Consider the following 12243-nt stretch of genomic DNA (forward strand, 5'->3'; position numbering starts at 1 on the left):
ATCTCAGAAAATCTGTGTCTACATACACACATATCATGCCATAAACCACAGAAGTAATAAAAGCTCACCAGAATAGTTGACATTCTTCCTGCCGCTCCCCTACAAAGTGGTGTTCTTTTCCAAATTTCCCTCTGAAGCAAAAATCTTTTCTTTTCCAAAACTTTATTCAATGTGCTAATTATTGGAAGGCAAAAGAGAACTTACTTCTTATCGACAAATTTCATCATGTCTTAAATCCACAAAAATGCAAAGGATTAGCCAACAAAGGAACAGCACAGAAAGAGATATTCAAAATAGAACAGTTATGTCTGCACTTGAATCCTTCAGTGATAATTTTGCATAAAGATATATTGGCTTTTTTGCATATTTCTCTTCTGACCACTTCATAAAAGAGTCTGCAGTTTACAGTGTCAACTATTTAGCTATATTTCAGAGATAAATCCTAGAAGCAGTGGATAGCAATAGTGCCTGCACGAGAGAGAAGAAGGGTATCTCTCCTCACTGTCAGTGAGTCTCCTTTTGTATAGGAACAAATGTGCAGTATAAAACAAACATGACTCAGCCACTTGGGTTTGCTTCCTACAAACATCCAGAAAAAGAAGATCCCCTTACATTGCCTTGAAAAGTTAACTGAAAGCTTGGGCTCAGTGCTCATGTCGAGGATTAGCTCTCTTGTTTCTGCTTTGATAACTTGTATAGCTTACGTGCCTCATGTTTCTGGTGTACTCAGCTTGTAGCTGACATATCCTTCACAAGACATTGCTTAACACAGCAGCAGTACCAGAAACCCTCATCTGAGATGTGGTATAGGAGGGAGGAGTGAGTCACACTAGGATTTGATGCATCCTTCATGATTAGGACACTGACCACTTTGTCAGTATCTCTCTTAGGTGTTAGGATACTTAATCATGACTTTGTTTCTGCAGAGGCAGCTTTTGCCATTCTTATTCATACAGTGTGGTTTACTCTGTGAACAGCCCTGATGATTTTTGTGAAGCTATGAAAAGGAAAAGGTACCAGATGGCATAACTCAGGGTGGTAGAAGACATCTAGTTATTACACATACAGGTGCTCCCTGAGCTAGACAAGAGCACTACTTATATGTGTCATAGATTTTGTTATCAATGTAACAAAAAGGGTTAAAACATAAAATCTGGAATTAAATAGTTTTATTTTCATAAAATATTTTTTCAAAGAATTTTTTTTAACTCCATTTCCCAGAGTTTCTATGTTTGGGGGTTTGTGATATTTCAGGGTTTAAAAAGTCACATGAAATAGAACTGTGGCTGCAGTATAACTTTATACATAAATTTCTTGAAACTGCAGTTTATTTTTTTTTAAATTTTCAAATCTGTAATCAGTAATACTGAATATTTTCCGTTCTAGGTATCAGCAGATCTTTCATATATTTCTAAATGAGAATAGAAGGAAATATTGCTGGAGGTTTTTTGCCACAATGAACTATTCTAGAGAACAGATTCTGAAAAAACTCTGTTTTCTCTGGGCTTTCAGGCAAGACACTGGGATTTCTTGGGGAGGGGTAATAATGCTGGTATCACATACCTGTTCTGGAGAACTACCCTGAGAGGTCTATGTTCTCCAGAACAGTCTTTTTATTGTCTTGGCAATAGCATTATATTTCTCTTTGTTCTTTCTGTTATTTATCACAATGTCTTTTACTTTTCAAACCATAACTGTGACCAGAAACAGAAACACAGCAATGGAAAGGAACTATGGGAGGGTTTCAGTGCCATGGCCCTTACGAAAAGCTATCCCACTCTTACAAACTTTGATCTATTTCCCCAGCACTGTTCATCCTCTAGAATATACAAGACAGAATCCTATCACAAAAATATCACAGGATTATTATATTAGCTATTATGTTGTGTTATGTTATATCATCAGTATTGCTTGCATATAGTAATATAATACTAGTATTATTTCATTTCAGGTTTGTATAATATGTTTCTGAAGTCCCTCTACCATTTCACTTAGCTTCCAGGTGATACCAAGAGTGAACAGGAGAAATCTCATCACAGATTTAATTTTTTTTAATTGCAATCTGAAAACACTAATCTTGCTGTACTTTTATTCCTGATTATTCTCAAATCTGAAGGAACATGACTCATGATCAGCTCTCTGCCTGAGGATGATTTCCTTGGTTACTCTCCAAATACAGGAAAACACCTGTATCATACTTGGGTGAAGAGTTTTAAAACCAGTTACTAATTGTGTTTTCCTCAGCTATGAGTGATCTGAGGTTTTTCTTGGGTGAAGACTGTTGCCATGAAAGTGGTGCCTTGATAAATGGCACAGAGCATTAAAAATAAAAGCAATCCATGCCACGCATGAGGTGTCATAAAACACTTGCGGATATCTTGGCCTGAAGTTCCAAAGCTTTTCTCAAACTACTGTGTTATTCCAGCCCAGGGGAGAGAAGGTCAGAGACATAAAAAGTGGGGCTTTTTTTTTTTTCCAGGGGAAAATCTGTAGCCTGCCACAGACCAGCATAAGCCTTTGTGTGACATGTCCCTCATCTGACACCCTTCAGACCAGGAATCCTGAATCTCTGACCCCAGCACGCCTGGGATGTCCTAAACGATTTTATGGCTTAGTGGGTCTCAGTTAGAAGTAAAAGCTAGATGCACTTTCCTGTACAGCCAGAGCCATGCAGAGGACTGAGTCAACTACAGGGAAATCCACAGATTTGTATTGACGTTCCCCATGTCAGTATTTCAATTTCCTCTTTAAAACATGAATGAAGAAGTGAATGTACTGGAAAGTCCAAAAGGACTTTAGCTCCATCTGTCTTTCCAGCCGGTTATTAACCCAGTGTCCAATCTGTGGTACCAGTCATTTAATTGGAGAAGTAACTGGCCATCCCCATGACTGCAAGCCATCCTAGCTTTACCCTTCCCACAGCGCTGGGCTGGTCTCCACCTCATTGGTCTCTACCCCAAACCAGGGTTACAATTCAGAATGAGAGCCAGAAGGACTGGGTAAGGCAACGAAGGTGAGAGGAGAAGGAGCCAGGTTAGGGGTATAGACTCTGGGCTTGCCACTAGGGACATAAGGAGCAGGAAGGTTAGAAAATGAGAGTTTCAAGTTGTGTAACAAACAAATAAGGAACTGAGAGTTAATTGGAGATGAAATTATGTATTCTTTTTAGGTCTGCTCATGCTGACCCCTTTGGAGAGGGAAAAAGGGACAACTATGTTGTTAAAAGAGTGTCTAATAGTCTGTATGCATAAAGGACTCAAAGTACATTATGCTACATGTATGTGTATACAAGTGTATATACTGTACACACAAAATATTCGCCACAAAATGAACACAAAAATGTGTCCTGTGTCTCCACCAAATTGTGTAGTCTGCTGTCTCTGAGGACTCAAAATATATGTAAGTCAGTAGATGCTACAAATGCGTGGCAATAGCAAAGGCTCATAACACACATGTATGCATTCCTTGATTTTCAGAGTGCACATGTAGTAGCATACTAAGGGCATTTTCATTCCTTCTGCTTTTTTATCCTAAATTTAGAAATTACTGAAGTGAAGTAAAAATAAGAAATAGGAAGGATGTGAGTATATATCTGTTTTGTTGGTTTGCTCTTCTGGGAGCTTCTGGTGCTGAAGTTTTGATGGGATTTTGTGCTCCATGATCATTCATGCCTAGAGACATGAGCAACTTCAACTTGGTTTTCTGTCATCCTTCCTCAAATAAGTGTCCTGTAGCTCATTTCTAACATCAATCACTTAGTCTATAAATCTCTGCAATGGATATGGCCATTTAAATCTCCACCTGCACAAACAGCAATCAGGCCTAGAAAACAAGGAGGCTCATAAATCTCTGTGCTGGTAATTAGTAATATTTTGGATTTGCAACAAGGATGTTATAAAGACAAAAAGAAACAAACAAAAAAAACCACAGCAAAACAAAACTATCCCATTAATTAGCACTGATGATATGCTGACAATCTGCTTACTTTCTACACAGAGAAAACACAAACAGGGCACATTTAACATAACATGATGTTAGAAGTTCATGAATTCCCAAGAGCCTAGGCTTGGAGATACGACATCTTAATGTACTTATCCTATTATGAGTAGGAAGGTGTTATCTTCCAGCCAAATGCTAAATAGGTGGTTTAAAGTTTAGATCTGCCCTTTTTCTTCTGGCTTACATGAGTCAAGGAATCAAGATGGATCAAAAGATAGCTTCCTTGCTAGCTATCAAAAATGACACTCTGCTTTCTACTGAAACTTTGCTCTGCAGACAGCTCACAGCTCTTGTCAGACACACCAGTTTGGCCCTCCCCGATTTTTGTTTACTTGATTGGGTTTTGTTTAGTGCATGCAGAAAACCTGATGTGATGCTCACACAGATCAGTAAGAGACTGTCCTGTGGCTCCAGTGACCTTGGACTAACTCTAAAGGCACTGCGTGCCATGGACAAAAATGTACACCTCTGCTATACATTTTTGTCCAGAGCTATGTGAATCCTCAGGTAAGCAGCTGAATAAGTGGAGTTAATCCTGCAATCAGATCAGTCACTGTATCCAGAAAGGCCCCAAGTGCAAATCATGTCTGGTTCTTTAGTCCCCTGTGTTCAAAGCCCAGGCTGCTAGGGGATTTGTGAGGTTTCAGGAAACACGTGAGGAGGGAAGGAGCTACAGGAGCAAAGTCATGCTTTACTGGCCTCTTTAGGCTCTACATGGGGATTTAGGAGAAGATTTTACACAGAGAAGAAGATACAGGCCAAGGCCAACTGCTTTTAAAAGCCTGCTCTGCAGAGACTGAATATACATCTTCATAAAGATTCTAACTGCAGCATACGCATTCAGACTATATAGCAACACACTCCTTGGCACTAGTGGTAAAATGATTAGGAATGTTTGGCTCCAGTGGTTGCACAGTATGGCCTGATGCCCTCATTCCCACTACTCCCACAGAAAGGGCCTTATCTTGCCTCTTGATTCAGCCCAAACTCCCTGACTTGGTGTCAAGGAGCATGCACGAATCAGCAGACAAAATGCTCCACAAGTCCAGCAGAATGAACCACTGACATCTGCTCTGCAACAGCACACTGAGAAACTGTGATTTTTCAGCACAATCCCTGGTATCCAATAAACCCCCCTTTTTCCTTTGTTTCAGCGTAAACACTTGGTGTCCCATCCGCTCCCACACAGACCCTCTCCAGCCACACAATGTTCTCTCTCGGCTCGATGGGGCTCCACGGACTGCCGGGATCTCGGCCACCTGGCACACCTGCAGAATGGGCAGCATCCAGGATGCTTACAGCTGGGAGGACTCTAAGAGTGAGAGGGGTCCGGAACTTGTCGAACATCACCCAGGAAGGCTGGAAGAAGCCAGATCCTGCTTCCTCTAGCCCTTGGGCTGTGATGCCGAGGTCCAAGCTGTTGGCCAGCCGGTGGAGCTCTCCCTTCCTGGAATACACTAGTAGCTGGACAGGATGCATTTGCAAATACAATCATCCACAAATCTCCTCCAGATTAGGTTACAGGACAGCGTTTTGACGACACATATTACAAAGCTCCCTGGAAGGCCTGGCTGGTGGATCTGCTGCTCTCTCTGCTCATGACCCATTTTGGCTTTCATCAAGAATCATGACACCAGCTGCCTGGGTCATCTAGGAGGCAGGGAGGGGGAGAGCAACCCTGGGCTGGAAAGGGAAGCAGGGAAGGAGAAGAGGAGAAGGAGGAGGAGGAAAGGGGAGAATAGAAAGAGCGGGGAAACAGAGTGAGTTGCTTTGCTCTAGTTGTGAAGATTTGAATCCCAGTTCTGAGCTCTCGGCGAAGGCTTGCCGGGATACCTCATCCTCTGTCCTGTGCAAAGGTCTGTGATTGGGGACGTGGTGTGCTCGGCGGGCAGGGCCCCTCCCCTGGGCTGGATCCGCCTCTCATCCCCTAGATAAATTACTAGTGTCCTCACTAAATTCCTCGGCTTTCTCGCTCTCTCTCCCCCTCTCTCACACACGCTCACTCCCTCCCTCAAACACGGGCAAAGCGGGGCTGGGAGGCGGTATTGTGCCTTAGTGTCGGGGGAGGGGGCGGGCAGAGGAGGAAAATACTGGCGCCCCTTCTCTCCTCCACCGCCTTGAAGTAGATTTGAGGAGCTGCCCTTCCTCCCCCCCGCCCCCTTCCCCCATCCCGCTGGTACTTTGGCATCTTCCAGACCATGTCCACTGGGTCCCTCAGTGATGTGGAAGATCTGCAGGAGGTGGAGATGCTGGAGTGCAATGGCCTGAAAATGGATACTAACAAAGAGTTTGGGGCGTCCACCGAGAGCAACGAGGAGGGATCCAATGGCGAGAATGGCTCCCCTCAGAAAGGGAGAGGGGCCTCGGGCAAGAGGAAGAAAGCTCCCCCCAAGAAGAGCCCTTTAAATGGAGTGAGCCAAGAGGGAAAGCAGGTCCAGAGAAATGCTGCCAACGCCAGGGAGAGGGCAAGGATGAGGGTCCTTAGCAAAGCCTTCTCCAGGCTTAAGACCACCCTGCCCTGGGTGCCCCCAGACACCAAGCTTTCCAAACTGGACACCTTGAGGTTGGCCTCCAGCTACATTGCTCACCTGAGGCAGATCCTGGCCAATGACAAGTATGAAAATGGCTACATCCACCCAGTCAACCTGGTAAGTCACAGATTGCCGGGAATGGGCACTCTCTATGCATGCGTGTGCCTGGAGAGAGGGATGGGGCATGTGTGGGAAGAAACCCTCCCTGGCCTTCTCACAGAAAGTCTGGTGCCAGTGGGGTGGCAAGGGGTACTGTGCAAGGGGACAGGCTTACAGCTGCCTTCACACCTTGTGCCCTAAGAGTTGAACCCCCTGGGCCCCATCTGCTGCTCCTAGTAATCCCCTCCAGAGGCAGACAGGGGCCATGCTGGTCACCGCTGAGACAGGGACAGGATTTACTACCCCAGAAATGCCTGAAAAACTTCAGCAGGTTGATAGCAGCTTTCTACCTGCAAGTGGGCTGGTGTAGGAATTCGGCTAGAGAAAGGCATGTTTTAGGAAGGACCCAAGCCAAGGACCTACATTTATTCTTATCCCTTCTCTCTACCCTAGCATTTCCTCCCGTAACAGTTCTCCCAAGCTCTAGCTTTTTAAAGTCTCAGTTGTTGGGGCTCTGCACTCAGCTGCTCAGATTTGCTGGGTCCAGGATGTTTTTCCTACCCATGTAAATTAGCGAAGGAGAAATAAAGACCAAGGAGGGGTGTCTGGCCCAGACTCTGCAAAACCTCCCTGGGCTGTGCAGTGTCCCTCCTGCTGCTCCCACCACCCACAGAGAGTTTTCCCAAACAGCTCGGGGTCTCCCCATCATACCCAGCCACCGGAAACATCCAGTTTCCAGCTCTGAAAATACAGGCAAATGATGCAAACTGGGAGTGGGCAATATCTGCCTGGGCTCTTGTTAGATATAAAGCTTTTACATTGCCCGCACATGTGGACCCCGCCAGATAAGGGGATCACAGAGAGAACCTGGGGATGTTTCTCTGGAGTCCGGCTCTGCCTTTTGAGCTCTGGACTCTAGGGGAAAGTACATTACCCGCTGTGTCATCTGATAAGGGCCTGAAAGCTTTTTTTTTTTTTGCTAAAAACAAAATCCTCAGCAGGACACCACCGGGAAAAAATAAAGTAAAACAAAACCAACACCCAGCTCAGATGTAACACACACGCACACACACACATCCCTGCACAGAGGCATACCAAAGCAAGCCCCCCGAGGGGCGGGAGGCCAGGGAGGGCGGCCGGGGGATGCATGGAGGCTCCCGCGCGGAAGAGCCCCCACACCGGTCACCACCAAGTGCCGGGAACGGCGCTGCAGCCGAGGGGACGCGGACCTGCCGGACGCAGCCGGCGAGGCTCCTTCCGCCCTCCGGCCGCGGATCAGGCGTGCTCCGCTCCCCCGAGGATGCCCGCTGGGAGCCGGCCGGGGCCGGGAAGCGAAGCGGCAGCAGCCGACAACGAAAGGTGGAAGGGTTCTCGCCGAAGCCGGTGGCGAGTGTCCCGGCCCTTGCCCCGCGGAGCGCTGCCAGATGTGGGCCCAGGCGGTGGACGCCGGGCTCGGCTCCCCGGGGCTCTCCAGGGCTGGACACAGGCGTTGCAATGTGCATTTTTCCGCGTGTAACCCCATTCCCACCCGTATCTTTTCCTGGCTACAGACTTGGCCTTTTATGGTAGCCGGCAAACCCGAGAGTGACCTGAAAGAAGTGGTGAGCACAAACCGCTTGTGCGGCCCGACGGCATCCTGAGCCCCGGCGGCCGGGCCAGAAGCGACCCGGCGCGGCCGCGGAACGGGCGGCGGGGCGGGCGGGAACAGGCCGTGGTCCCGCCGCTGCTCCCGGTCCCGCGCAGGATGACGGGGAGCGCCGCTCCCCGGCACAGAGGAGACCGAATGTGCAAAGACTCCAACCCGAGATATGCTGACTCTATTTAACTTTATTAAATGCGTGTACAGTCGAGTGTCCTGCACCAACAGCCTTGCTGGTTCAAGCGCTACTAAAGACATAGATGAAACAAAACGTACCACGCCTGTATCTTTAGTCTGAGACCTGTGAGATACGTGGATGCCTAGAAAAACTGACTTTGACAGTCATCTCTATGGAGTAATTCACCCTAAAGATATATAGATATATTTTCTTCAAGCAGGTTCTGCTCTATTTCTGTGAATAAACCTTCCTTTCCACTGAACACAGAGCAGTGTAATGTTCGTTTCTCACTCTCGTCCTCGGCGGGGAAGGACTGCGCTGCAGGGAGCCCGCCTTTCCGCACCCGGACCCGGGCGGGCTGCTACCCCGGGGCTAAAGATTTGGTGCAATTCTCCGGGGGGAGCCTGGGGGAGATGGGCCCGCAGCCCGTCCTCACCGCGGGAGCCCGGCAGAGCCCCGGAGCCCGACAGCCCCCCCGCCACTCCGCGCCGCTCCACGGGGACGGGCGCATCTATGGATTAAGTACAGTCTGTCCTGGGTGCTGGGAAGTCTTAACTTAAACATCTTACAGCTATCGATCAGCGCACCCGTGGGAGATGAGGCCGAGATAAACAGGAGAGCGGGGCGCTCCCCCTGCACCGGCAGCGGCCGCCGGCAGCTGATGCGCCAGATCCCACCGCGCTGTTTAATGTTTCAGGGTTATGACCGCACTGTTTACAAGACGTCTTCGGTTATTTATACTGTTATTATTAGCAGAGGGGCTTTAAGTTTCCGCTTCACTTGCTTTCTCAATACCGTCCCTCGGTTCCGTTTGATACCTGGTTCCCTTTTGGCCGAAAGCGGGAGAAGGGCAGAGCACTGCCGGGGGGCGGCAGGGGTTGCAGGGGGCTCGGACCCTCTCGAGAGCTGCCGCCCCCCGAGACCCCGCCGGCGGGCGAGGGCTGGGTTATGTTTATTCTCCCATCCGCCTTACCCCCTGAGATAACCGGGTGAGGCAGGGCGCCCTTCAGGCCACCCGAATTCACCAGCCGGGTTCACGCGTGGGCTAGGCTTAATTAAAGCAGCTCGCCCTGAGGAGAGGGATGTGTAAGCACTTCGGCCCTCGTTACAGAAGCGGCCAGGCCTGCTGTATTGTCCTAATGGTTTTGAGGCGGAGAGACGTTTAATTTCACTGTTTCGCAGCCTTATCTCACCCCGCATAACTAAAAACGGACCTTCTCACCTGGGCTGGCCACAGGCACCTCCACTGCCGTGAGAGGGGTGTGCCAGCTGAGACACGCAGTTTGGCTGACTTTACTGTCAAAAACATCACCTTGAACAGCCACGGCTCTGGCTGAAGAGATGAGCAACTCCGGTAAGCACAGCTGAAAGGGCTGATCTCTTCACCACAGGCACTGGGAAATTCAGTGGGAACCGCTATTCTCTTAAAATAGAGCCCTCCGACCTTAAGCTAAGCGCAAATGAAAGATTCATCACATGCACAAATACGATTTAAACCACTGAAATTAACTGTTGGATTTAACCACTAACAAACTCGACTTAAATCCATACTAACTAATGCCTGTTTGAGACTCACAGCAAGGTGCTGTTTCCTTTCTAGAAGCATAAAATTCAGAGTTAAACTCATTCTCACAGGTGCTTCTTTTGCCACCCTGCTTTGCAATGCTTACTAACTGCACTCAGCATCCTTCCCACTCTTTTTAGTTAGCCACAATCAATGTTCATTTGCCACATGAAACTCAGCACAGAGAAAGAGAAGGAAAAAATGCAATCGTTCCCCCCATGAAATGTGAGGGACACAGCTGCAACCACGTGCCAAAAGCTGCCATGTAAGCAGAACTGTAAGAGGAGGCTGAAGACACCATTATTCCTTGTGCCGCTCTTCACTTTATCTAGCGGTCTAGCTTGCAAGCTTCTTGGGGACTAAACTATTCCTCAAGCATCCTCCACTTTCCTTAGTCCTTGCTTCTGAGCAATGGTTCAGCAACAAATAAAAAGACAAAAAGCAACAAGCAATAAACAAAAGCAACCAGCAGTACACAGAAAGGTAAATATAATGGCTTTAGTCTGATGATAAAATGATCAGTGGCTTTATCTCCATTTGGAAAACAACCAATGTATTTTCTGGAGGTGTTTGTGTGGCTGGGAACTCCTGGTCCACTGACTTCTTGTGTACGGGCGCAGCACTGATGGTATCGGCAGTTGGCTTCAATGGCCAAGTTTCTTAGATGAATCAAGAGCCCTGCCACATATCTCAGGAGAACAATGAGTGAAATCATTCGTTCCTGCTGGTAAGTGCAATTTTGCAGAAAAAATATTTGCAAACAGAAAATGTGTGTTTTGTCTGCCTGAAGCGAATGATGATTTTGAAAATAAATGTGCTAAGGGAAAACAGTTTAAACATCAATGATTTTAAAGAAAATATATTGTTTGGGTTTTTTTGCTTTTCTGTAAAAAGTGATGCATTTCGGTATTTACCAAAATATACCTCCAATTCCTTCTTCATGTGGAAACAAAACTGACTTATCTTTCTGTATTTACGTGGATGTAGATGCAGCTGCATGAGTGTCTGTATACATTCCCTCCTAATAATGTTTGAACTCATTGCCTGATTTCAACTGAATTTGACAGAGGTCTCAAAGATAACTAAATCGACCTCTTTTTTTTTTTCTTTTGATGAGCTGAGTAGAGAAAATAGAAAACCAAATCTTTAAATTCTGCAACTAAAGGGAAGGTTTCAGCATGAACTCAGCCCTTATCAGACACCAGAGCATACAGAGCAGGGTGCCAGCTGTAGATGAAGCTTCAAATGCTGCTTCAGTGCCAGTTCACAGGTTCATAGGAAACCTTCCTCTGGACCTGTGTTTTTAAGATAAGAACTCTGTAAAAATAGTTCAGTCCCATCTGATTTTAATACTCTTTTTTTTTTTTTTTTTTTTTTGGAAGGAAACCCAGTTCCACCCAGATACTTCGCAACCATTTTTCAGGTCAGCTAGAGACAGGGAAAACACTTTATTTGCAGAGCTACACTCAGTGGCTGGGCTCCTGGGTTTGGTGCTCCTCTTGTACTGCTTAGAAGTTTTCACAGTCCATAAGGTCTTTAGGAGCAAGCATTTTTCCACCCCTTATAGAAGATTTTAGGCTTATCTTATCCTCTCACTGGGATGGAAATCTGCCAGCCTGAAGTATCAGCAGAGCAAGAATTTCACTTTGCAGACACCTGCACAATGCCTTCCTGTCCCAGGCGCTGCTTGAGGCAGCGAGGCCACAGGGAAGGTCGTGCTCCCAAGCTGCAAGGTGCACAAGAACATACGCTAATAGCTTATTCTTTAAGTGCCTCCAACATCAAAATTCCCAGCTCATGTCAAAAATTAAGAGACTTCTATCTGTGTGGTTCCCTCTGTAGAGAAGCTGGTTTGAATTCTGGATATAATTGCCAGATCACAAACACAGGTTTGTTTGAAGCATTTGTATAGGTAACCCCACAGTCATGTTTGCCTGGAAAAACATTTTTCTCTAGAAAATGAACTACATATGTTTTTCAAAAGGTAATCTTTCCTGAAACCCCATTGTCATTGCCATTCATTATTATCTGTAGTAAGAAAATAAATTAAAAAAAAGGAAAAAGACCTTAGCTAATTGCAGGAAATAAGATGTCTGAAAGTGAAAAAACCCTCAGATACATCAGGTGTACAAGTGGAGGGTATAATCTAATAAAAGTCTAGGATATTTCCAATTTCTGTCTGGGGAGCTGAATGTAGATTTTCCCTCATAGTCTCCCTAAAAGGACAGTTTTT

The 12243-nt window shown here is 46.5% G+C and overlaps 1 protein-coding gene across 1 annotated transcript; it reads left to right on the forward strand.

Annotated features, from left to right (window-relative positions):
- Positions 1-6042: 6042 nt before the first annotated feature.
- On the forward strand, positions 6043-8711 carry TCF21 (transcription factor 21). The gene is made up of 2 exons (XM_005154748.2): positions 6043-6647; positions 8180-8711. Exons 1-2 carry the CDS (start codon positions 6198-6200, stop codon positions 8267-8269), a joined length of 540 nt encoding a protein of 179 aa, XP_005154805.1. The 5' UTR covers positions 6043-6197; the 3' UTR covers positions 8270-8711.
- The last annotated feature ends 3532 nt before the right edge of the window (positions 8712-12243 follow it).

The sequence above is a fragment of the Melopsittacus undulatus genome, chromosome 3 (genome assembly GCF_012275295.1).
Source record: "Melopsittacus undulatus isolate bMelUnd1 chromosome 3, bMelUnd1.mat.Z, whole genome shotgun sequence".
NCBI lineage: Eukaryota > Metazoa > Chordata > Aves > Psittaciformes > Psittaculidae > Melopsittacus > Melopsittacus undulatus.

Excerpts from the sequence above, each read along its gene's own strand:
- TCF21 (XM_005154748.2), top strand. The coding sequence starts at position 6,198 with ATGTCCACTGGGTCCCTCAGTGATGTGGAAGATCTGCAGGAGGTGGAG. Across the intron at positions 6,648-8,179 it reads ACATCCACCCAGTCAACCTG|ACTTGGCCTTTTATGGTAGC; the intron begins GTAAGTCACAGA and ends TCCTGGCTACAG.